Raw genomic sequence first — 25431 nt, 5'->3', positions numbered from 1 at the left:
TGAACAATTTTTCTTTCACCGAAAAATTTCAGCTCCTACTGGATTTTTTTTCTCGATAGTAGATAGGATTTCGAAGGTATGTGTATTCACGAAAAATGATTGTAATTGACCCCCGCAACCGAAAATAATTTTTTTAGAACGATTTGGACAATTTTTCTTTCACCGAAAAATTTCAGCTTTCACCGGATTTTTTTTCTCGAAAGTAGATAGGATTTCGAAGGTATGTGTATTCACGAAAAATGATTGTAATTGACCCCCGCAACCGAAAATAATTTTTCCAGAATGATTTGAAATTTTTTAATTTAATTTTTTAATAACTTTTCAACGAAGCCTCAGTCAAGAAATTGATATTCTTGATTTACGTCTTATTTTGGCCTCTAGAATCTCCCATTAAAATTTTTCCCAGGGGTGGCCTAACACCCTGTAAAATCGATGATCTACTGTATCTTAACAACTAGTTTCAGATCAACCCTTATAAGAATTAAGATAGAAACAATAACTCACCAACATAATCGGGCGTGCCCAAAATCTCCCGTATGTCCGCGCCATGACTGATGTACCGCGAGATACCAAAGTCGCAGAGCTTCACGTCACAGTCGGGGAACTCGCCAGTGAGGACCAGATTTTGCGGCTGAAATCGTAAAAATGGCCATTGTATTGAAAAGGAAAGAGTATCGCGAGGAGAAACGTTGAAAATGCAAACTGGTTAAATAATGTCGTGAGACGACGAATTCGAATAGGAATATCCAATTCAGAATAATGCGAAGAAAGCGAGGGTTCTTTAGAAGTCAGTTGGTGGTCTGGCGACAAACGCTCTTTCGAGAATCCTCTTTTCGTCCCTTAGCCCCTCTCGTGGTGGACAAAAGAGCTCGTTATTTTCTTTCGTCGTGGCGTATAATTGCTCGGGGCTCGCGAACGCTTGGGAAGAAGACGAAGCGATCATATTTTACCTCGTCACGATTAAGCGCGCGATGCTATCTTCGCGGGTCTAAGCAGCCCCCAAGGGCGAACATTGTTTCATATTTTATCCGCGACGTGTACGTGCGGCGGGAGTAAATTATTTCGGGCGATCTTGTCGTCGCAATTATCTGCTGGCCAGCAGCGTTTGATAGCGCGCTCACGGTAGAAACGTGTTCTGGCTAAAGCTGCTAGCCGCAACACGTTGGCAGCCGGACCCAGGCGTACGCGAGTAACATGCATCGGCTTGGGCTTTTTCCACGGGACGTACGACGAGGGTTTCAGCGATCATTACATGCCCCGTGCCTACTCGATGCCACTTAATTAAACGTATTTAATAAACGACGATTCAGCGGCGCTCGTCACGTAATCGGGGCAATTAATCGTGCCCGCGAGACTATGTACTCGGTATTTTTCTCCTCTTCTCCGGGCTAGTGGTTGGTAAATAATTCCAACGAATAAAAAAAGAAACACGACTAGGGTTTCGTGCGTGACACGAAAACGTAATAAAACCGTACGAGAAATCTGTACGTTCACATTGTATCATTTGCCATTAAATAAAAATGGTCGTTCTAAGGGAGTAGGAAATATTTAAATGGGAACGTAGAGATTTTCGACCGTGATTTCAGCAATTCTCAACCCATTCCAACTTAACAGTTGGACTGTCTGAGATTGTAAGTCAACACGGTGACTTCAGCAAAGACGATCGACACCTTTGTAATTAGGCCGCATTCTGGAATTGTTTCGAACCTTTGTTTTATTTAAGAGGACACGAGCCTAGACTCGATCTAGACACGGAACCAGTAACAGCTAAATACAGTGCTGGACATAAATATTGGCACAGCACGGTTGTAGTTGCACAAATACTTATAACTGCTGAACAAATTGATTTGAAGAAAAAGCTTTTTGACATATTCGTTTATTATCTATTTTAGCTTATTACATAACAGAAGCAATAATATACAGGGTGTTCAGCCACCCCTGGGAAACATTGTAATGGGAGATTCTAGAGACCAAAATAAGACGAAAATCAAGAATATCAATTTCTTTATTGAGGCTTCGTTAGTAAGTTAGTAAGTTATTAAAAAATTAAATTAAAAAATTTCAAATCATTATAAAAAATTATTTTCGGTTGCAAGGGTCGATTGCAATCATTTTTGGCCATTACACATACCCACGAAATTCTACGCATTTTCGAGAAAAAAATTCCTAATCGAAAATGTAATTTATGGCCGAAAATTTCATGCGAATCTTTAAAATGTCATAATTGCTGAACGGATTGGAGGATTTTAATGTTTCAAACGGCAAACAACGCGTATTTTAGTGCAAAATATATAGATATTCTAAAAATATTCGAAAAGTTGTTCCTTAACCCCGTAAAGTGAGAAAAACCCCATAAAAATGGTCCGATTTTCAAACGACCATAACTCCTACAATAGTAAATGTATCTCATTGAAATTTGTTTCTGAAGCAGAGCCCATAGGCACCTACAAAAAAGTATTAAACAACTTTTCCATACAGCGTCAATCAAAATAATTAAAAATGAAAAACGAATTTTTAAGAAAAATCGACAGGAGGAAAAATTTCAAATCGCTCTAGAAAAATTATTTTCGGTTGCGGGGGTCAATTACAATCAATTTTTGTGAATAGACATACCCTCGAAATCCTGCGCATTTTCGAGAAAAAAATTCAGTATGGGCTGAACTTTAAATGTTAATAACTTTTTAACGAAGCTTCCATTAACAAATTGGTATTCTTGATTTTCAACCTATTTTGGTCTCTAGAATCTCCCATTACAATTTTTCCCAGAGGTGACCGAACACCCTGTATACATATACATTGATTCACAAAGCACTAACAAAGATGAATTCATTGAACATTTTATGAGTGGAAAAAAGTATTGGTACACTCGAATAAAAACATTTAAAAATGACTTGGAATTAAATATTAATATTTAGTTGGCCCTCCTTTCCTTTTAAGGACTTCCTTTAATCGTTTGAGCATTGAATCAACTAATTTTTTTATAAAATCTGGCTCGATTTTGTTCTATTCTTCTAAAAGAACATTCTTCGAGTAATGGTGTTTTAGAATTATTTAAATAGAAATATCTCCTGAACTACTAATTTTTCGACGTTACATAGTTAGTACTTTTTTATAACGATTGTCCAGCTGAATCGATCGATGTATTAAAAAATACCTCGTTCCATTTAAAAAAACAAAGTTGACCTTTATATGACCTTTACGCGTCCATTCACGAAAAAACTAATAACATCAGAATATACTCCACTCGATACCATTCAAGCCTTCGCTGAAACATTTTTTGTTACGAGTAACAATAGCGAGAAAATCAAGATGTCAAAATCGGGTGAGACACCCTGTATTCCTTTCCCGAATGATCGGGTCATCCTCTACATTTTATACATAAGTAACCTTGGGTGAACGACTCGCGGATCTCGCCAATTAACGAGGAGTGGACGCGAGAGAAGACCCGAACGAAAAATGATCGTTATTATCGTCGCCGCTGGTATTAGGATAATTATCCTAACGTTTACGTCGAGTGCGGGGAATAGACTGAAAACATCTGCTCGTATAGTCGGAGCGTAGCACGGAACAGACCCCGCCGCGCCACGGCGGTAGGTTTCAGCCGTTGGCAAGGTGCCTTTTTCCTCGGTAGCTCGCATTACAAGGGCGTAGTTAACGATCGTTAAGCGTGTCCCAATGGCTACGCGCAGTGCCACTTAATTAAAAGTATCGAATAAACGGCGATTCCCGCGTCCGTTCGCTAAGTAATCGGTGCAATTAATCGCGACACTCGACCGTTCATGTGTGCAACGCTCGTCGTATTTAATAAACTGCTCGATAATGACGCCATTTCGGTCCACACGACCGCTCGACGAACCCCTTCTGAAAACATAATCGTCGCGCTACCTGGGAGGTCGTGTAAACCGGTCGCGCAACGTCGACAATAGACAACCAACGAACTTTCGCCCTTTCTTTCTCTGCTTTTACCTGCAACGTCCATTCTGTCTCGTTCTATCGTCTCTTCGCGGCTGGCGGGCTCCGAGCATTGTTCGATTGTTTCCACGGAGGGAAAAAGTGTTCGAGTAGAGAAGGAAAAATTGATCGAGAAAGGGGCATGAATCGCGACTAGGCCGCGCTGCGGCCTTTCTTATCGATCATCGTTTGCATCCGCGTATCGACGCTAAAAGCAGACTCTACGCGATGAGAACTTGCCTCAAGACATGCCTCGCGACGAGCGATGGGTTCGAGACTGCAGCGTTCAATGTATAAATTTTATCCCCGTTACTAGGAGGATAAAAGGATCCCCCTTGGAGTCAGTGTATCGCGTTAACCTTTTGCACTTCGAAAGTCTTTACTAATATGAACAACTAGCAATACCAAATGCAATTTTTTGATGTGACTTCTAAAAATAAACAAAATATTCTTTTCACCACAAAAGTGTATAATTACCTATAATTTAAATTATATTCGTATATTTCCTATATTCAATTTCTCTTGTCATAAATGAAACTTAAATTGAGCTATACTACGTATTATGTTTGTCGCCATAGCGGTGACAGTGGAGTGCAAACGGTTAATAATCTAACGCATAAGACAATACTAAGAGAAAAGCTAAACTTTTTTATTTTTTTTTTAACATATTCATGACATTTTTTTTTTATTAAAATTGTACTAAAGTCGACGTAATTCGGATGATATTTATGTATCTAACAAACTCAAAATATTATACTCCAGAATAATAATAAATTACAAATGCAAGTTCTTAATAAAATTTAAAAACAATATTACAATATTTTATTTAGGAAGTCACCCCCGAAAATATGTGCAAGCACGTGATACGATACGAGTAATTAAAGTATTTCGAACCATTACTTGTCGCGAGACATCTCTCGAAGTAGTATCATCGTACATTGATATTCTATATACAGTGTTCCAAAATCGTTTGATTACTGGATAGGGTTCCTCGAAAAGAAAAAGAAATCGAACGTACTCTGTCTGTATCTCCCATAAAGAGGAATGACCGCCACGAATTTATATATCCGAAGCAACAAGCGTTCGTTCGTTTCATGGACGCTGCTTAGGTGGAAAGCTTCGTAAGCTCCGTGACTCCGCGTTTCCAGCATAAACGTCGCCGAGCCTCGGTTATAACGATAGCAAATTGACACTTGCGGTGAAACTCTCGAACCGTGTAGCGTGACAGAAGCGTTTAAGGAAAAGACTTTCCTGCCCGGTCGACTCGTTCGCGGTGTTATCGTTATCGTCGCGAGTCATCGTTGCGTCCATTGGTACCTCGGCTGTAAATCGAGCCGATCGGAAAAATATCGGGAATCGGTCTCACTTCGTCGAGCGCGTGTCATTTTTTTTTTCGTCGTCGTTGGATGAGTCCCGTCTTGAAAATTTCGATCGAAACGATAGGTTGGAAGACACGCGAGGGGAAAAGAACGACCTCCGAGGAAACGTGACGTGCACGCTCGTTTCTCTCGTGGATTCAGTTTGCGCGTTAAGTTTCGTTATACAAGTCGAACGTGACCAGACTGCATCGCAGGATGCTCGACGTACGACGAATAACGCGATTCAAAAGTGCTTCGGTAACGACGAGGTCGTGGGACGTTTTGTTCGTGGCCCGTTTCTGCTTTCAAAACTCGTGCGGCCCGGTTCGACCTCGTCCGACGAGTCCTACGAAATGCGACGCTATCCACACGGCGCTTCGCCTTTTTCCTTTCAATTCTTTTATTTGTACAGGGTATACGATATCTGGCGGTACACGTCGATCTGCATGAGAAAATGAATCAAAAATATGGAATGAAATTTCTGTCGTACAAGGACTTCGGATGAAAACACTTTCAACAGTTTTTAAAAAAAGTCAAGACTCTAGAGTCATTCTGTTGTTCGATACACAGGGTGTTCGGCCACCCCTGAGAAAAATTTTAATGGGGGATTTTAGAGGCCAAAATACGACGAAAATCAAGAATGCCAATTTGTTGATTGAAGCTTAGTTAAAAAGTTCTTAACGTTTAAAGTTTCGTCTGTAGAACGGCAATCTGCGAACAGCTACGTGCGCGTGATAGTGGTTCTCACTCAGCATGAGAGACTCTACTCACTGACGTATCGGCAACCTTACAGTTTTCTGAGTGAGAACCACTATCGCGCGTATGCATCTGTTCTCAAGTTGCCGTTTTACAGGTGGAACTTTAAACTTTAATAACTTTTTAACGAAGCTTCAATCAACAAATTGGTATTCTTGATTTTCGTCTTATTTTGGCCTCTAGAATTTTCCATTAAAATTTTTCCCAGGAATAGCCGAAACCCTGGTATATAATTAACACTAAACCTACCATGACCGGCCATTTGACTGGTTGAACGATTTATATTTTCTTGTAAAAAAACAGGACAAAATTTGATATCTAAGTTTGATTAGCTTCCAATGCAAATAGGAAATATATAGTAAAAATGAAACGAGAGAATCTTCAGTTTCCACTGTCTTAGACAGTCTAATAACGTGTATTGAACATACGCATGCAGTTTCGCCACTACTAGTGTTTTCTCCATAATTGGGCTACTGTTAGAAGTGGCAAATGTTCCCCATTAAAACCATAGACTTGAATTTATAAAATTATTATTTGTGATATAGTATATTTATATATACAGTGAGTGTAAAAAGTATTCGTACAGTAGTCAATTTGAACAAAAACTTTGCAGAACCTTGTTTATTACAAAAGTATGTTAACAAAAACATACATACATATTCTTAGAAATCTCTGGAACAAATGTCATTAACAACAAATTATTTATTTATATTTATTATGAAAATATTAACAAATTTCCAGAAATTGGCGTGAAATATACGTGTAATAAGTATTCGTACACTTCTAATTTTACAACAAAAACTATAAATTTTAGTACATAGACGTAACAAAAATCAGTCTATTTGCTATTTTAGTATCTAGTGGGATTTCCTTTAGATTGTATAATCGCTTTAAGCCTTTGCGGCATTGAATTTACTAAATTTTTGGTTATAGTACTAGAAATTTTGTTCCATTCCTCTAATAACACGGTTTCAGTGCTCCATAGGAACATTAACGTACTCTTTCGCGAATTGCAATCGTTTCTTTCTATTAATTTCATTTACGAAATATTTCTTACGAGCTACTCTGCCGTGATATCCTCTATCCCGTAAAAAATTACGCACTGTGCTACTGCATACATTAATGTCCAGATCATTTTTAAGTTCAGCTGTGATTTTCTCCGCACTTATCTTTGGATTTTGCTTTATTTTTCGAATTATCCATCGGCCGGTATACTCATTTATTATTCGTTTACGTCCGTTTCTTGGATTAGTTTTTACAGTTTTTCGATCGCCATATCTGTCAATGATTCCTTGAATCGTGGAACTCGGTCTATTTAAAACTTTAGAAATTTCACTCAGTGTTTTACACTTATTATGTAAATTTATAACAACTTTCCTTTCTTCTTCAGAGGTTTCCTTGCTTTTTCGTCCCATTTTACTGATAATTTCGTTGATAATGTTTGAATTCAGGATACTACCTATACCGACAGCGTCTCCAGACATACTGATGCTAAGTATGTTTACATATCATGGATTATCTTGTAATCGTTCTATGTGGAATGTTACGAATCAAAGACTGTACGAATACTTATTACGCGTATATTTTAGGTCAATTTCTGGAAATTTGTTAATATTTTCATAATAAATATAAATAAATAATTTGTTGTTAATGACATTTGTTCCAGAGATTTCTAAGAATATGTATGTATGTTTTTGTTAACATACTTTTGTAATAAACAAAGTTCTGCAAAGTTTTTGTTCAAATTGACTAGTGTACGAATACTTTTTACACTCACTGTAACACCTTCCATAACGTCTTAAGAGGAAAGAGACAGTTTTATACGCGTAAGAGCAGGGATAAACGATCGGGTCGAGCAGAGACGTTTGTTCCGGGGGCGGAACACTTTCGAGGAGACGTTCGTTCGACGAATCCCGGAAGTCGTTCAATAAGGAACAAAGACATTTCCATAATCAGTCATTACGAGGTTCCTGCATCAACGGCGTTTCGCGGACGTTCCTCGAGCCTCGACGCAACCGACGCGACGTAGGCGTAAAGGAATCGATCACTGCGAAAATGATTGCGACACGCGCGATTCACCTTGGCAAATAGGATAATTGCTCGTTTTGCTCGCTTCCTCGTCGAACGTGCAAATATTTGCCGTCACGGCTGCGATCGATTCGCGGGAATCGGCAATTTTCAACGATATTAAAAGTCAATAGCGATAATAATTCTAATCTGAGTTTTACAAAATTCGTGGCTAGACTAAAAATATCAAATAATGAATAAAAGATAGAATGTTTGTTAGTAAAAAATTTCAATTCTACGATAAAATATTTCACAAAATCAAAATACAAATTTAACTATTCGAACGAACGTCACGAACACATCGTTACACGTTGGTCTTATTGGTTATCTATTATTCGCATAAAATTTTACCTATATCTGTCTTGCATCGCTACAGGAAAACTCGCTATATCGCGTGGCGTGCGATCTACGGGATCTTTGATCGAAGAATCGAGCCGCTTCGTCGCTAGAGCTAGACCGAACGTTTCCGATCGCCGGTCTCGTGCAATGCATCGATCGATCCAACGTGTCTAGGAAAGTGTAACAGGTGAGCTAGTTCCCCGAGAACGGTCTGTCGGATATCGCCGTTTAACTTAGAACGCTCGTAAAAACTGCAGGAAGGACGTAAGCTATTAAATCAGGGTTACTCGTCACTCATCTTCTTAAAATAAGAACTCTGCTCGAGGTGATTCTCACGATGCCGAGCATCCGACAGACCGTCCATACGATAAAAATTTAGTCCCTAACGGATCACGAGATAAAAACAAATTATGCATTTCAGGATTAGGTACAGAATAGCGCTAATAATGTCTGTAATTTTTAAATATTCGCATATCTCTATTACTTAAGGGGTGAACCACTATGACGAATTGAAGAAATCGAAATTTTTTTTATCTTTTTTTAATGTCAGGGGTTTTAAGAATGACCTAAAATATTAAAGTAAAATTTGCAAAAATGATAAAGTTGCAGAAGTTTTAGTAGATGTAAAAAATATAATATGTGTAACTTATTTGCAACTCTTTTATTACTTCTGCTGTGGTCAAGATTTTATATGAATGGGAATTATTTGGATCGCGATATAACTAGATATATGTGGGCCAAGAGTATTTAGCCTAGAGCGATAAGTGGTGTGAATGAAGAACGTCTGTATTAAACAGATAAAACTTTAAATGCGTTTTTTTCAAAACCAACTTTTTCAAACTGGGCGGCTCAATAACTCAATAAATTTTCATCCGATTTACTCAACATCTTGTATGGTGATTCATAATACTATTCTCTTCGAATTTTTGATCGATTAATTAGTTCCTACATAGTATTAAAAGAAATATTTACTTTTTCACAGATTTTTTAGATCTTTTCTTCAAAGTTCCACCATTTTATAATAAATTATTATTTTTATAAATCCCTAAGTGCAACTGAAGTAACTGTCTTACAGTTTAAGAAAATTGCATGATTTCTTGTTTTAGAATTTGTAGTGAAAAATGACACGTCCACCCGTTTCCAACAAATTTTGGGGGATCTCTCACGCCGGTTCCTATTATGCCTATAATAGTTAATATTTTTTAGTTAACATTTATTAGAAAATGTTTCAAAGTTACCTCCAAAAAATACTTGAAAATTGATTTTATTTTCAGCCGTCACAGTGGTTTCCCCCATTACGTGCTGCGTCGTCGTGCAACAATTTGATAATCGAAAAAGAGAGAATATTTTTTAAAATTTCTCAGGAAACGAAAATTAATTTTTCAATATGTATACAGAGTAGACCGGAAATCGTAACGCTTACTATAATAATTCAGAGCATGCGAGGTTGAAGGAGAAAAACGCGCGAAAAGAATTAACGCGCAATTCGAAGGCACGACGGTTTTTAGCCAACGGACAACGAATTTATGAGGATCCGTCTCTCGTGTTCATTGAAACTTCCGGCGGTGAGAAAAGGGGGAAGTACCCTGCCTGTAGGCGACAGACGCGCGCGCGAGCGCAAGTCTGTGTGCTTGCGCAGCATGAATGTAATAAAGTTCGGGGGAACGGGCGAGAAAGAGTTGTTCCCCAACTGGCCAGCGTGGACGAGCTCGATTCACACGATACGAAAGCGTGCCACGATCAATTTATCTCCAACGATCGACCGACCGACGCATAGTGGGGAATTTGCTCGATCTAGTTGGCTAAACATCAATTTCGACAAAATCATTCCATACAAAAATAAATTATCTGTTGAAGTTAAAATTTAAAAAATATGTTGCAAACATGACTGCCCATAATAATGTACGTTTCTTTTTTTGATTATTTTTGATGTTATTGTGGTAACGCTAGCAGAGTGCTACGCTTTCTCACAAGTATACAAGGTGTTCGGCCACCCCTGACAAAAATTTTAATGGGAGATTCTAGAGGCCAAAATAAGACGAAAATCAAGAATACTAATTTATTGATGGAGGCTTCGTTAAAAAGTTATTAACGTTTAAAGTTCTGCCCGTACAAAATTTTTTTCTAAAAAGTGTGTAGGATTTCGAGGGTATGTGTATTGACCAAAAATGATTGTAATTGACCCCAACAACCGAAAATAATTTTTCCAGAACGATTTGAAATTTTTGTATTCGCCGAAAAATTTAGGCACCTACCTAACCTTGTCGATTTTTCTTAAAAATCGGTTTTTCATTTTTAATAAATTTGTTTGACGTCATACCAAAATTTTGTTTAGTACTTTTTTGTAGGTATCCATGAGCTCTACATCCATACTAAATTTCATTGAGATACGTTCACTATTGTGGAAGTTATAGACGTTTGAAGATTAGGCCATTTTGATGAGGTTTTTCTCACCTCACGGTATTAAGGTACAACTTTTCGAATATTCTTGGAATTTCTACATATTCTTTACTAAAACATACGTTGTTTGCCTTTTGAAACATTAAAATCCTCCAATCCGTTCAGAAATTATGATATTTTAAAAATTTGCATACGAGGAAGCATTTCTGGCCAGAAATTATATTTTCGGTAAAGAATTTTTTTCTCGAAAGTGTGTAGGATTTCGAGGGTATGTGTATTCACCAAAAATGATTATAATTGACCCCTGTAACTAAATATAATTTTTTTAATGTGATTTGAAATGTTTTAATTTCGTCTAACAGTTTCAGTACCTATTCGAATTTTTTCGCGAAAGTGGTAAGGATTTCAGGAGTATGTTTATTCATTAAAAATAATTGTAATTGTAATTGAAAACTATTAGTGTTCATAGTGGCGATATGATCGATTAATACGGAATTGATTCGATAGTGACTAATGAAGAAAAATATTTGGGACACATACTGCTATTTTATTACTGTGCTTCTTTTTTTTGTATATTATGGTTTCTGTTTCACAATTAATATTGATGTCATGCAGGATTAACATTAAATATAAAAATAAATACAATATTTTTTCATTTCGAAATTGTATTATGAAAGAAAAAAAAATTACTAACAACAGAGATTCGACCGTACTACCTACAGATTTATAGTCAACCGCCCTATCGACTCACCCACAATTTCTTCTGCTGAAGACTGTTAAGTAATTCATTAAATAATTATTTACTAGGTGCGTACAAAACTTTAAAAATCAAAGTATCTCGTAAACGAAGGCCCATTTTTTGATATTAGGTATGTACTATAACTTGTTCCAAATACCTATCGTTTCAAAAGCGATTTCCACTACCGTAAGGTCCCCTTGTCAGAACAAAATGCTCCCCCCTCGTTTCTTCTTACAACAGCAAGCCGCCACATAAGAATATTTGTATGTGATTATTTTCGATTCGAATAAAATGCCGGTTCGCTTATTCTTTGGCCTCGCATCGCGTTTCATGGCGAGAACAGGCGTATCGTGTGCGCCTCTCCTGCTGTCCGGAGAAGCTCGGCTATCCCATTAAGAGTCTGATGAATCGATTTCATCGAATGCGCCGTCCTGCCTAATGAACGAACGTCCAGACGCGTGCATTGATCGGGGGAACGCGAACCACTGACCACGACTGAAACGGAATTCTCGGTACGAGCTCGTTACTCCAACTACCAAGGCTTGCCCGAGAGTTCATTGATGAATCTCTTCCTTTCTCTACGGAGGTCGATCGCCTCCGTTCCGTAGAAAATCCACTGAAAAACGCGCCATCGACGCGCGTGAAAGCCATAGAATAACACCGAGTCACGAAGGTTTCCTCGTACGACGTCGGATCGCTCGATGACCATTCCGCGCGTCAATTTCAAACAAAATGATCGACGCAGGCTCTCTGCGATTATCGAGAGCAAACAGAAGAGCGCAGACACAGTGGTCTTTGGCGCCAGTTTAGATATCGTGTTATTATTGCATGCTCGTCGAATCCCTAACGTTCGACCAGCGACGGTATTCCAGCGAGCAGAAACATGGTCGTTCGTGCGATATAATTGTCGCTATTAGAAACGCTGATTGTTCGACTGTTAGGCTAACTATGGACGAAAACTGATCGTTGATCGACGCGTTTCGCACCGACCAACCCATTTATCGAACCGCGTAGCCAACGTTCGAACCAAGCGATTGCTGTAATTATCAATTACGCGAGGTTCGCGTGACTCGAGCGCCATTTTCTACAGGCGATAGACTAGATAGATTAGTTAGAGATGCCCGACACTTAGGGGAATATTCTACTCTATTATTTATTCTACTGCAAACTTTTGGATAAAATCGATTCTTTTAAATTTTCTTGAAGAATATACGCAATTTATTAATTTACTATATTCTGAAAGCCACCGCACAACGTATATCTAAAACGGTAATTATTTACTTTAGCGATTCCTCACCAATTTCGATGACCTTGGAATATGTTGTCAAGGTCACTGTTATGAAGATTTTTTCTTTAGACATGTTATCGCCACACGACCTTCGTTTTCGAGATATTTGTAAAAATAATTTTATGTCTGAATTAGTCTCGAGTTGGGTTATTCTTTATTATTATTATTATTATTATTATTATTATTATTATTATTATTATCGTTATTATTAACAGAAATTAGAAAAATGACTGCCATTATATAAAAAAATGCAGGTATTCTTGTATTAAAATCATGACGACCAACGACAAATAATGTATACTGTATCAAGCTAATATCAGATAATATTAATAAAGAAAATTGAAATAGAAGATGTCTGCCGGGCCGGCCAGTATAATGAAATCTAACCTAAACCTAATCCATTATATTAATTACTAGATAGAATAGTTAGGTTTAAGTAAGGTTTGGGTAAAATTTGTTTATTCACATCGAGTTTTTATGCATATCCGTTATACGCATCCATTGCCCACCGCCTCGATGTATCTATAGAAACAATAAACAATCAGCGATTCGACGCTTACACACCCGCTGCCACAATCACATACGTATAGACAGAATTCATTGTAGTAGCAGCGATCTTTTTGGCGAAAAATCTCGGAAACTAAGGTCGAGCGGCGCACAGTGGGGCCATTGCATGCCAAACGCGGCAAAAAGTGGATTTATACAAATATACCCACAATGAAATAATGATTCACTAATAGTTAATGGGACACATGGGCCATGATTTAGTGTGATTTTTTTTATCATTTGTCGATTTTTGATACGACTACATGATTTTGAAACGTTCAATCTTAAAATCATCCAAAATTATAATCATCGTTTATTGTTGCTTTGATTCTTCAAAGTAAATGATGAGTAATTGAATTAAATGTACTTAGTACGTATTTAAATTACACCAAAGTACACTTTTATATCTCCAACATTTTTTGAGTTATAACTAATTGAACATGTTCAGTTTTCATTTTATTTTTTAATTATGAATGCAGTGTGATTCTGCGTTCATTTTAGTTGCTTTTTGTAGAGTGAAGCCTTACCTTTTTTTTTTTTTTAAATTAGCTGCTACTAGCTGCTACTGCGAAAAATATAAAGATGATCAACTGTTTCGGCACGTGCGAGCGTCGGCGATTGCGAGTATTGTTACGATTCTCAAAAATATAGGGTTATCCAAATTGAGTGTCGCATCTTTAAATTGAAATAAAATACAAACTGTTTGAGATATTTCAGGTTTCTTTATTTTAATATAAAGTCCACTTCGAAACATTAATCGTGGAACACAATATCATTCAAATGACCGACTAGGCTGTTTTTCATGAGCTTGACTCATTTTGCCCAATTGTCTATTACACTATTACATAATTGGGGTTCTATTTCATTAATGGCGGCTATAATATTGTTTTTTAGCTCCACGTTGATACGTATCACGTGTTACATTACAAACTGAGCAGTCTCTTTGAAGTTATTCACAATTCGACGAATTGTTTTGTCAGAAGGTTGCTTATTTGGACCAAGAATTTCGCGAAGCGCACGAAAACAAACTCGAACAGAAATTGAACGTTTCTAATAATTTTCAACAATTTGTACACGTTGTTGCACAGTGTAGCGTTCCATCATGATTTGTTTATGCTTAGTGATGGCGTGTGTGAAATATAACAAAGAACAATCAAACCGTTTAGTAGTCCCATCTGTTGAAAGATGTGACACTCAATTTGGATAACCCTATACATCAAAACTAGGAAACAATGCATACATTTCATTGTTTTTGCTTCGAATGCTATAAAAGCATAAAATGATCACGAATTTGGAGCATTTGTCGTTTGACGTTCCTAACTTGTATGTTGTGAGTGAAATATTTAGTGTTAAAATAATGGAATTTCTAATTGAAGTAGGTAGGTACAGATATATATATTTGAATTTCGCCATTTTTCTTCATCTTCTATATAGTTTGTTAATACAGTTTTCGTAGCAAAAGTTTCATTTTAATAGAGTGACATTTTTTTTTAAATCTTAAGGTTCATCAGGAGTACATGTGTTTTTAATGATGCAGTTTTGTAACATCATGACACAGCATCAAAATCATAATTTTGAAAATAAACTAGAATTTTTAGAGACGTCCTTAATGAGCCAGGATAATTATTCTGTGGAGTACCAGAAAATTTTGAAAACAAAAATTGCAACTTTGAAGTCCCGTTTCAGGAGAAGATGGCAATTAGCAAATAGACGACACGACCTTTACGAAGAGAAAACGAAAGAATTTATGAATCTATGAATGATTCTTCATCTGATTCTTCATTCGTAATTTAAATACGTACTAAGTACATTTAATTCAATTACTCATCATTTACTTTGAAGAATCAAAGCAACAATAAACGATGATTATAATTTTGGATGATTTTAAGATTGAACGTTTCAAAATCATGTAGTCGTATCAAAAATCGACAAATGATAAAAAAAATCACACTAAATCATGGCCCATGTGTCCCATTAACTATTAGTGAATCATTATTTAATTGTGGGTATATTTGTATAAAACCACTTTTTGCCGCGTTTGGCATGCAATGGCCCCACTATGAGGCGGTTATATGTATAGAGAAAAAATCTTCATAACAGCGACCTTGACAACATATCTCAAGGTCATTGAAATTGGCGAGGAATTGCTAAAGTAAATAATTACCTCTAAAACTATCCTTGCTGTATTATACATTAATTGTTTTACTTTATAAATAGTAATGTTTTCTCTGTATAATTTTTTATTTTGTCGTTCCTTCCACATTACTTCTTTTTATACTAAAGGGATTTTCCCGTTAATAAATAAATAATAATTTGAGAAACGTATGTGCAAAATCCTCGTATATACTCGAGTACTGCGGTAAATATCTAGAAGAGCGCTATGTTGAGTTAAGAGAGCCATTGTTACGTATCCGGTGGCTTTAGCGGCGTGAAATCAGCTTGATCGGCGTCGCGGCGCTCAAAATCTCGCGGACACCGGACAACGAGGTCTCCTGGAAGTGGGCCAAAGAGTTCACGTGCATTTTTCCATTCATAACCACGGGATCTATATTTAGGTCAGGCATATCGCGTGAATTCGAGGCACAATGGTATTTTAAGACGAACTCCGAGGGCGATCTGTGCATGGGCTGTATATCTCGAGACTCGTTTGGCAAAAGGTTTGAAGAGTTCGACGCGATCGAAACGGGTCCATTGACTTCTCGGACACAGCACGCGTCGAAACGGAAAGCTTGAAGAATGGAGAGAACCGTTTTTCCTTTCCAAACGACCATCGTGATTGTTTCCATGCGGCCACGCTCTCGCGATCTTGAACGGTGAAAATGAAAACTAACATCGTCGGCGGCTTAATGGTTCAAAAACGCGTTGCCAGACCGAGCGAGAAAATATTTTGATACTAAATGCGATGTTTTCGCCGGCTCCTCCCGTTTTTCTTCGTCGATCAACTTTCCTTTTTTTCTTTCCATCAACTACAGCAGTTTTTATAATTATTAATAAAATAATAGTTTCGAATAATTTTCTATATTACAAATATAATTTTCTTTCGTTTATCATCGTATCTTTGTCTTTTGTACTAATTGTGACCATGGCGTAAATAGCGTATAATTAAATTTATCCGTATTTAATAAAATATACATCGTTTGAAATACACGTTAACTTGCTAAGTTTTACCGAACATAATATTCTGTGTACAAAGTTATTATCATTCGATGTACATTTTTATCGGACCGTCTATTTTATTTCTCCATTAACGCGTAAACGTATAAATTAGCCTGGTTACGAACCGTTTCGCCTACCTAGAACGCACAAAATTATCTTATCGTTTGGAAAACATCGCGATAATTCCGACTGATGCGTAATCGTCGCCGGTATCTGAACAGAAGAGCTGATAAAACAGCGTTAAAGGACGTCTCGACGCATATCTGGCGGTGGCAAGACGCGCAAAATGTAATTTTATCACGTTCGCCGACGATTCGAAATTACCTTCGCCCGCGGTAATTTAATTTATCGCGATTCGACGGACTCTCTTTCGTTCCAGCGAATTTAATCGCGCGCGACTCGCAGCCTCTTCTTAGCCGCGTACCTGGTAACCTGGATCCCCGCAAATTGCTATCAATTTGCGAAAGGCGGGTAATTGGGTTGCATAACCGCGATCATAATCCGAGCCGCGCGTTAAGATGAAAAAAAAAAAGGAGAAGGAAAAAAAAAGAAAAAAAGGAGGAAGGCTGATATACACGACCTGTCGCGTGTGTCGCCGAGGGAATATTATTAATACGACTTGTTCGCCTTGGCTTACCCATATCGATCACTCAGATAATCGATAAACACGTATAACTCGGTATACCTACGCCCTGCTTTCGTCCCGCGTCGCGGTGTTCGCGTCACAAATTGCAAATCGTCGCCACCGCCAAATAAGAAAAACCTCTTGTCGTTTCGAGCGCGTGTACATTGCGCTCCGTGACGCGCGTACAAAGCGCGGCCATCTATCGCCTGGAAGACACGCATAGTCGTTGCGCGACGCTTAGCGTAATTTAAACCAATTTATTGGCAAAATCGGTAGATTTATCGCCGCACGAATCGGGGGTAATTATGCAAATCCGGTAGTTCGTTTTCATCCGCGTCGCAGAACCGAGACTTTGTACAGCCGCGACGCGGTTGACGCAACGATCGAATCAATTTCAAGAGACCGGCGTGTCTTCGAGGTGGTCCGTTTCGACTAAACCATCGATTTTTGCTCCAATTATTGAGTTGTTCGGAAAGTAATTTCGTTTTTCTTCTCCGTGAAAAGGAACAATTTTCTTAAAAGTTTGTTTCTTATGAATTAAAGCGTTGTTGTTGAAACTGGTATAAGGTATAATAAATTCAAAGCAAAACTTTTCAACGGTCATGCTACGTTAAAAACACTGATTCCAGTTTGATCATCAAAATTAAGCAACATTGGCTTGTCCGTTAATATTAAAAAAAAAAACTATTTCGTAAATAGAAATAACACAATTGTAACAAATTTGGTGAAAATAGAACAAGTTTCTTTTAATTTGTAGTGAATCGCCATTATAGTGTGCAAATACGGGGAGTAACTGTATATTTATAACATAAAGAGGTAGAAGACTTAATTGAAAAACGGGTCGATCTCGTTTCGACATCGAGTCAGAGGTCTCGCTTCGATTGAATCGGGAAACAGATTAATGAGGTCTGGCATATCGTTCGCCAAGTTTCCCGTTTCCCTGGGCGAGCTGGAATTCGAAATAGATTCGTACGAAATATTCACACGATAGCGACACGATCATTATTTTCGAGGGGGAAAAAATTGAGAAAACGCATCATCGAGCTATTCTCGGTCTTTTTCGACGAGAACGACGAAATTCCTCCTCGAGGTTGGTACAAAAATAATATCATAGACAGAGGGAACACACCATTGGCGCCCGTTTCGTCGGGATTCCATCGAGATGAGTCGTTTTCACTCTTCCCGCGTGCTCGTCTCTCGCGCACGTGTCGCAGATCTTATTCTCTTCTTTGCAAACAACGGTTCGTTATGATAACGAACGGTTCGCGGAAAAATCTGTTCCCTTTTCATAACGATCCAACTCGCCACTTTCTAACAAATATTTTAATTCACGAGAAAGTCACTTTCCGAGGCAACACTGTGCGAACACGCGCCATCGAGAAATGCTGGATGAATTAATGCCTCCCGTCTTAATTTCCACTCGTACGTTGCGGTAAAAGCAGATAGACGGGTACACGATTATTATAAAATATACAAGTGCATAAAAATGCGTAATTTTTTTTAACCCTACAAAGGTTCACACCGGCCCTGACCGTATTACACGGATACTTTTACATAACGATTTAGGTCGTTCGCATCAACCGCGACGCGGAACACGTCGCGTTGCTGAGAAACTCTGCCAGATCCGACTGAAATGTCGCCGTTTCGTTGCCAACCAGTTTCTTTTTCTCCTCGATTTCCCCGAGCGACGACGACGTCGGGAACGACGCCGATCGTCACGATTAGGCGGATGAAACAACCTACTAACCCGTAACCAAACATTATTTTTTATTTATATGTTATTATTATAATTGTATATGCATTTACCCTAAAAAATACATTGACATTAATCCATTAAAAAGTTAAAAAAATTAATTATCAAGATTGAACATTAAAGAAAATAAATCTAGAAGGACTCTTGAATTTTAACCAGACTATAAAAGTAAGTTCTACGACAAATTGCGAGTAGTTTTCAATCGACTAAAAACAAAGTTTCGTTTTCGTGGACAATTTGAGGGGTTTGGTGTGGCAGTCGAGGCGTTAAAAAAACACCTACACCTAATACTTTTTGCAGGTATAACTTAAAAGTGTCTCGTGTACGTTTTTCTCACGATCCGGGAATGGTAACCCTGATGGCAACCGTTCTATATTTTTCCTATCGCGTTCTTTATCCATGACGGACGGACGTGCACTCGTGCCAATTCCGCGCGGAGGTTTTTCAACTTGCCGAGAAAAATCTAGATAAGAATTATTTGCAGGAACGACAATCCTCTGGTTCTTATCGAGCATTCTGTTATTTTTTACGAGCCGCGAGATAAGAGTCGAGTCTCGACCGCGATTCTACGTTTCCCCGAGCATGTACACGAACATATACGAGCATGCAATTTTCCTCGGTAGCGTTTCGCGCAGGTTTCAAGACTCACCTTGATGTCCAGATGGGCCACGTTCAGGGAATGCAGGAAGGCAATTCCGTCCAAAATCTGCTTCAACAATCTGGCGACCTGTCGCTCCTCCGGAACTTCGTCTCTGTCCAGTATCATTTGCAACTCACCACCGGGGGCCCTGAAAAGGCAGAAAACAGAGCTGTGTTAAGTAAATCGACTTCTAAAATAATCTAAATCCCGACATTAATTCAGATTCAATTAAATTAAACGGCGTTCGATTTAATCCAATTAACAATCTTAATAAAAATATTAAATATGAAGGACATATAAAATAAATAAATTTAACGCATTTTTTATATAAATATAAATCAATTAATCAAAAACTCTACTAATATAATCAAACTCTATATGAAATTATACAGGGTATTCGGCCAACCCTGGAAAACATTTTAATGGGAGATTCTAGAGGCCAAAATAAGACAAAAATCAAGAATACTAATATGTTGATGAAGGCTTCGTTAAAAAGTTATTAAAAAATTAAATTAAAATATTTCAAATTGATCTAAAAAAATTATTTTCGGTTGCGGGGGTCAATTACAATAATTTTTGGCGAATAGACCTACCCCCGAAATCCTGCCCACTTTCTAGAAAAAAATTCAGTACGGGCGGAACTTTAAACGTTAATAACTTTTTAACAAAGCCTCGATCAACAAATTAATATTGTTGATTTACGTATTATTTTAGCCACTAGAATCTCCCATTAAAATTTTTTCCAGGGGTGGCCGAACACCCTGCATAGGACAAATGGGAAAGGGGAAAAATAATATTTTGTAAGTTTCCTTCCTTTCTCTTTTGTATTATTTTACCGTATCAATATTATCGGTTCTATGCCCGTTCTTCATTTATATTATGATAATCATTTTAAATATAAAAAAAAATAATTTTTTCAGAACGATTTGAAATTTTTTTTTTCGTCGAAAAATTTAGACATTATTTAGACACTACCCTGTCGATTTTTCTTAAAAATTTGTTTAACGCTATACAGAAAAGTTGTCTAATACTTTTTTGTAGGTGCTCATGGGCTCTGCTTCAGAAAAAAGTTTCATTGAAATATATTAACTATTGTAGGAATTATGGTTGTTTGAAAATTGGACCATTTTTATGAAGTTTTTCTTAGTTTACGGGGTTAAGGAACAACTTTTCGAATATTCTTTGAATTTTTGCATATTCTTCACTGAAATACGCGTTGTTTGCACTTTGAAAAATTAAAATCCTTCAGTCCATTCAGGATTAGTTATGACAGTTTACAGATTCGCATGCAAGGAAGCATTTCTGCCCTCACATTAGATTTTCTGTAAAGAATTTTTTTCTCGAAAGTGCGAAGAATTTCAGGTTATGTCTATTCACCAAAAATGATTGTAATTGACCTCTCTAACTAAATGTAATTTTTTTAGTATGATTTCAAATTTTTTAATTTCGTTTCAAAATTTCAGTACCTACTCCAATTTTTTTCTCGAAAGCGGGTAGAATTTCAAAGGTATGTGTATTCACAAAAAATGATTATAATTGAGCCCCGCAACCAAAAATAATATTTTTTAAATTATTTGAACTTTTTTAATTTAATTTTTTAATAACTTTTTAGAGCAGCCTCAATCAACAAATTGATATTCTTGATTTTCGTCTTATTTTTGCCTCTAGAATCTTCCATTAAAGTTCTTCCCAGGGGTGGCCGAACACCCTGTATATAAACCTTACTATTACATAATTTGAATTTGACTCTCAACTTTCAATTATTACAGGACATACTCCTATTTCCAATATAACTCTTGATATAGATATTATGGAATGTTTTGTTGAATATAAGTTAAAATAAAAAGGGAATAACTAATATTAAAATTGATATTAATAAATATATATAATAAAATTTGATTTATCTAATAAAAAAATTCTTTGGTTAATAATTTTATAGCATCGCTGATTGGTTGTAAACCCCCTATAAATCGTAATTTATTAGCCAAATCAAAATGGTTTGATATTGACGAAGTGAAATGTTGTCTTGGAACTTGATACGTTAATTACTATAAGGTTCGTGTCAGTGAATTTGTTCACAGTCTTCATTTTCGGTTTCCAAATGGAACGCTCCGTTAATTTCCAGTGTCTCTAATTTTATAAGAATTAAATCCGGTTCATTTTCAGTTTTTTTTTTACTATTTTCATATTTAATCTAATATACTTTTGCACAAATCGAATATTTCTACGATTTCTACGAACGATAAGAAGAAAACACGCAGGACTTACAACTCCAGAACCAAGACCATCTCGTTGTTCGTCTCGAAGACCTGATGAAGAGACACCAGGCGCGAACAATTCGCCGCGGCATCCAGCACCGCGACCTCGTGAAGTGCTTCCGCCCTTAATTCCTGCGCTCGTCGCCTCTTCCTCAGGAACTTGGCGGCCCACTGTCGTCCGCTGGATCTCTCCCGACATCTCCTCACCGTTGCGTATTTGCCTCTGCGAACAACAAGCAACCGGGTCAATTAGAACGAACCGTTGCGCAAACACGGATTACGAATAGAAATCGCCAACCATAACTTGTGGCAAAACGTGTATTTTTCTCGGACAAGCGTGACGAGCAACGACGGTTACGAGTGAAGTAACATTGCGCGAGCAAGTCGTACGCGTAAACGCTTTACTTTCGCTCTTCCGTTAACAACCAACGCGTTCATCCCTTCCCCTAGGTTCTCTACGCACGGTAAAAGTCACGAAACATGCTAGTATAATTTCTAATATTCTTTATCTACAGATTTCTCAAAACACTTAATATTTCAACAAATCCATTTAAGCTGTTTGCTCGAATTTATGGCGAAATTATGTAATTACGAAGAGTTGCATGAAACTCTCGTGCTTCAATTTTCCACTCGGTAAATAACAAATGATCTACATCGCGGCGCGGCGTTCACAAACGATCCATCGCGATGATTCTCGGATACGGAGCGCGGCGCGTTGTAATCCGATGATCTAAACAGCCTCTAGAAAGCGAAATTTGCGCGGGCAATGCTCCTCGTCCAGAGCGAGTCTTTCGATTCACGAGCTGGAATCGTAAGAATAACGGTGAAAGCGTTGCCGTTGTCGATCGCACAAAGCTCGTTTCTTTACAGTGCATTCTTCTTTTAACGAACTTTCGGTTACCCATCCCACCCACCATTAATGATGAATTCGTTGAGAATGGTCGCGGGACCAACGGTTCTCGATTGCAGGGAACGACTTGTTACAAAGGACAGATGGGTCGAAGGGATCAGAGAACAGACGTCCCTTTAAGCGTCATTAGAGAGTATTGTTCGAACGACATCCCATCGAGTCCGTCAGGGAACAACAGTGCCTTGCCAGATTTGTCAACGATCGGATACTTATTTATTTTCTTTATTCGTTACGATCAGAAATTTACAAATTGCAAGTACACGAACAGAGAAACGCTAGCTCAATCTAGACTTAGATTTAACTTAACACATTAACGAGGGGTCATTTTTATTAAAACTTTTCTATACGTATTTTTGTAATTAATATATTTTATTGAAGTTGTCCGGAGTTATACGTGAATAATATTAGAATTTTTTTCTTGTGTTATCGGAGAAATTACTAGAAAAATACACACTTGTCATAAAACGAGAATACTCGTTTCCCGCCAGGCAATGTATATTTCAATAAAATGAGAATTCTCGTTTCCCATCGATAATGTGCTAATAACACTTTATAATTTTGTATAACTCTAAAGTCAAATACCCATATTTTATACGTATATTATCAAAGTCTGGTAATTTTTTTAGTCATTTATTTATTTATGTACAAGTACATTAGTGTACAAGAGAATATATTTCATAGGTATCATAAACTATAGAATTATAATTCAGATAGAGAACAGTGTTTATAATAAAATAATACTGATGAGTTCCCTTTCTTGACTGTTGCTATCTCGCTCACATTTTCCTACAACCCCAAATCGGCCATAATCTTTTAGGAAAAGAGGAACAATATGATCGAGTTTACGACAACGGTAGAAAAATTCACAAATTTTCGTTACTATTAGTGTTCTGACAAATTCTATTCTCGTCTTCGGAGCCATCGTTTCTCACGCATACTTCCCAGCGAAAAGCACACACGCCACGCGTCGCTTTAATTAACCGACGACCATAAAACTGTCGACCAACCGCAATGATTTTGTAGCCAGGAAAATATTTACGGTCCCGTAGAATGTGAGATCATCGATGCAATTATCAGTGGCATTAGCCTGGATCGAGCAGGGAGCTCGATCGCGGAGGTTCGTGGTCGGAAAAATTCACGCGATACCTTCGGTGATAAAGTTTGCGCGGTTCGCGTGCGCTCGGCTTACTTAGGGGATTTTTGTAACCAGGCCGGGTTATGCTTCCAGCGTTCTAGGTATATCGACGTGGACACTTTTCAGCCGATAAACTGGTTACAGGACTGACGTTGCGGAACGGTTTACCCGTGTCTCGAGAACGAGCTTCGAGTTTCGTCCCCTAGCACAGCGACTCGTCTAGGTATGTATGTAGGTTGACAAATGCCAATATCGAGCCACAACGATCGTGGGCAGACTCTATCGAACAGGCTTCGTTATCTACGTTCTAATTACGGACTATCACTGTGACAAAGGGGAGATAAAGACCATTTTCAACCCTCGAGAGCTTTATATCGAGCGACAACCGTAATCGACGCCAATCCCCTTCGCTGATGGCTTTCATTCACAGGGTAAGTCCAAGATTTTATATTTATGGGTTTTGATCTCAAAATTATCCTCTTTGAGACATCTCAAAATTTCAACTCACACGATATCCACAGTTATGCGAGACAAAAATCTGTTTGACGTCGAACAATTTTTTACGTATTTCAACGCAATATAGCATATAACTTGAGAGTGTAAAATCGTTAACATTTAAATAAATGTGTACAGATGCTTAAAGTACGCAGAAATACGTGTACAAAATTTGAAATCGATAGGTCTAATACTTTTTCTGAAATTAATACGCCAAGGGAGCTTAGATTTGCGGTCTTTGACTCAGACGACTTTAACGATCCATTCTTGGGGCAAAGGGTACCGGACTCCCTTTTGCGGCGCGCTTAATAAACCTTCAACCGTATCTACGCCGAACAGAAGTTCAACCGAGTCCATGGAAAGCGAACCATTTCGTATAGACGATCGCTTCGTCGAACGGAGTAACGAGATTGCGCGCTCGAGAGGGGCAATCGTCTTCGGGGAACGAACGATCGTGATAATTAGGGGTTATTTAGACTTTCGTTTACTCGAGGGTTCTAATCTACGAGTAAGTCGCGGCAGCGACGTCGCGGATCGCATCCTGATAATAACATCCGTCGCAGTCGTCATCGTAATATCGAATTTACAGTTGCGCCATTAGGCGCCGCGGGATTGCGAACGCTCGTACACCATGAACGTTTCTTCTTCCTAGATCGTCGTCAAGATTTTCTGCAAAGCAACCGTTCGATTACGAATTTTAATTCTGCGATCGCGCGATAGAATTTTTGGATACCGCTCTTTTCGATCGAAATCGAAATTTTTTCTTATGCGATATATGTATAGAAAAATGATTCTTAAAATGATCGATTTTGGGTTAGTGCGTTCATCTTTCGTGCAGCAGAGGCGAATCGCTCGTATCGGTTTTAAAATATCATTCACGGTTAGAGATAGAAATGTTCAACTTACGGATCACGTTCACTTTAAGAATCATTCATGGCACGACTGTTGTAGCGACTTTTTGTACCATTTCTTTCGAGCGGACTGTGTTTAAAAATAACTTGAATAATATTTATCA

The 25431-nt window shown here is 37.9% G+C and overlaps 1 protein-coding gene across 1 annotated transcript in view; it reads right to left on the bottom strand.

The window, feature by feature from the left end:
• The window catches only part of LOC122397368 (serine/threonine-protein kinase 17B-like), a 132555-nt gene that overhangs the window by 10154 nt on the left and 96970 nt on the right, over positions 1 to 25431 (bottom strand). Inside the window, exons 2-4 of the mRNA XM_043396490.1 lie at positions 21887 to 22099; positions 19628 to 19766; positions 505 to 631 (exon numbers count right to left, since the gene is read on the bottom strand). Coding sequence (XP_043252425.1) covers positions 505 to 631; positions 19628 to 19766; positions 21887 to 22099 — 479 coding nt within the window. The remainder of the gene's footprint in view (positions 1 to 504; positions 632 to 19627; positions 19767 to 21886; positions 22100 to 25431) is intronic.

The sequence above is a fragment of the Colletes gigas genome, unplaced genomic scaffold (assembly GCF_013123115.1).
Source record: "Colletes gigas isolate AHSC1104 unplaced genomic scaffold, ASM1312311v1 Colletes_gigas_Sc00009, whole genome shotgun sequence".
NCBI lineage: Eukaryota > Metazoa > Arthropoda > Insecta > Hymenoptera > Colletidae > Colletes > Colletes gigas.
The sequence above is the reverse complement of the archived record's forward strand: the minus strand, read 5'-3'. Positions and strand labels throughout refer to the sequence as shown.